The sequence below is a fragment of the Trachinotus anak genome, unplaced genomic scaffold (genome assembly GCF_046630095.1).
Source record: "Trachinotus anak isolate AG129_WGS33_773 ecotype Australia unplaced genomic scaffold, CSIRO_AGI_Tana_v1 ptg000008l, whole genome shotgun sequence".
NCBI classification, from domain to species: Eukaryota; Metazoa; Chordata; class Actinopteri; order Carangiformes; family Carangidae; genus Trachinotus; species Trachinotus anak.
In genome coordinates this window covers 15938658-15940000 of record NW_027273859.1, presented here as the reverse complement: position 1 = coordinate 15940000, position 1343 = coordinate 15938658, and the positions used below count along the sequence as shown (strand labels likewise).

The 1343-nt window shown below is 53.8% G+C and overlaps 1 protein-coding gene across 1 annotated transcript in view; it reads right to left on the bottom strand.

The window, feature by feature from the left end:
• Window positions 1-1343, bottom strand: part of foxb2 (forkhead box B2) — a 2053-nt gene extending 710 nt beyond the window's left edge. The window contains exon 1 of the mRNA XM_071484169.1: window positions 1-1343. This exon is cut by the window's left edge and continues 710 nt beyond it. Coding sequence (XP_071340270.1) covers window positions 1-813 — 813 coding nt within the window. The 5' untranslated portion in view covers window positions 814-1343.

Below are 1343 nucleotides of genomic sequence, written 5' to 3'. Positions count from 1 at the left end.
TATCGGCAGGGGGACGGCGGGCAGCGTTTGTCCATTGGCGTTGTGGTACAGGCCTTTTGCTGACACGCTGAAGGGCGCGTACTCGGATGACGCGGGCATGGGCACGCCACCCATAGACTCCGACAGCATCCCGACGTGCGGCCACATGGAGTTGACCACGCTGCTGAGCTGCGGGGGTACTGGGTAACCCAGGTGGTGCATGACAGAGGTGAGAGGGAGCCCGCTGGCCATCACACCCTTGTAGTCCCGTCCTATAATGTTCTCGATTGCGAATGGGTGTTTAAACCCGCCGGGCTGCGCGCAAGTAATGCCCCCGTAACCCTGAAAGTGAGGCAGCCGACCAACGGTGCTTGCCGGGCCGGCTGAGTGATCGTGGTGGCTGGATGCTGTGCCAAGCTTGCTGCCCGGGTGGTGGTGGTGATGATGGTGAAAGTAATGCATCATTGGGGAGCTCTTGCAGGCCATATGCTCAGCGCGCAGCACCTTGAAGCGCTTCCGTCTCCTCAGGAAGCTGCCATTCTCAAACATGTCACCGCAGTCCGGGTGCAGAGCCCAAAAGCTGCCTTTCCCTGGCTGGTCAGGCCGCCGAGGGATCTTGATGAAGCAGTCGTTGAAGGACAGATTGTGTCGTAGGGAATTCTGCCACCTCTGGGTATTCTCTCGATAATACGGAAATCGGTCCATGATGAACTTATAAATGTCACTCAGGGGGAGCATCTTCTCAGCTGAGTTCTGGATAGCCATCGCTGTCAGTGATATGTAGGAGTATGGGGGCTTCTGGTCGCTGTAAGAGTTCTTCCCAGGACGGGGCATGACTGGTTACTGTTTTCTTTAAGTTTGAATTGTTATATAAAACAGCCTTTAAAGTTGTAGTTGAAATGCTAGTTTACGGAGCTAAATCGACAGTCTTCATATCAGTCGCCATGTGTCGGAGCTGTTCCAAAGTTCTGAGCCATTAGATCAGAAACTGGTAGGCTAGATTCTCCTACAGGTGCAGGATTACCTGCGTTATGCCCAAAGGCCCGCTGTTGTCAAGTAAGATCCTTAAGAGGCTCCTGCATCCGAAGAAAGAAGAGTTTTCTGTCTCTTCGCCAAATTAGGTTCTTGGCGTTGTGCGTAAAAGTCGGTCTCTGTGCGTAAAAGTTTAGATGTCTTCTGAGTTTCCCCCTGTTTCCGCGGCGGTTGAAGGATGTGAGGGGCCAGTTTGCTCTGCTGTCTGTGTGTGGTGTGTGCTCCTCTCCTCTTGTGCGATGCTCCCACTCGCCGAGTGCCGTTTTTGTAAGACCCCCGCAGGTCGCCGGCTCTATTATCTATTATCCAGACACTTAGGGGACACGTCAAGG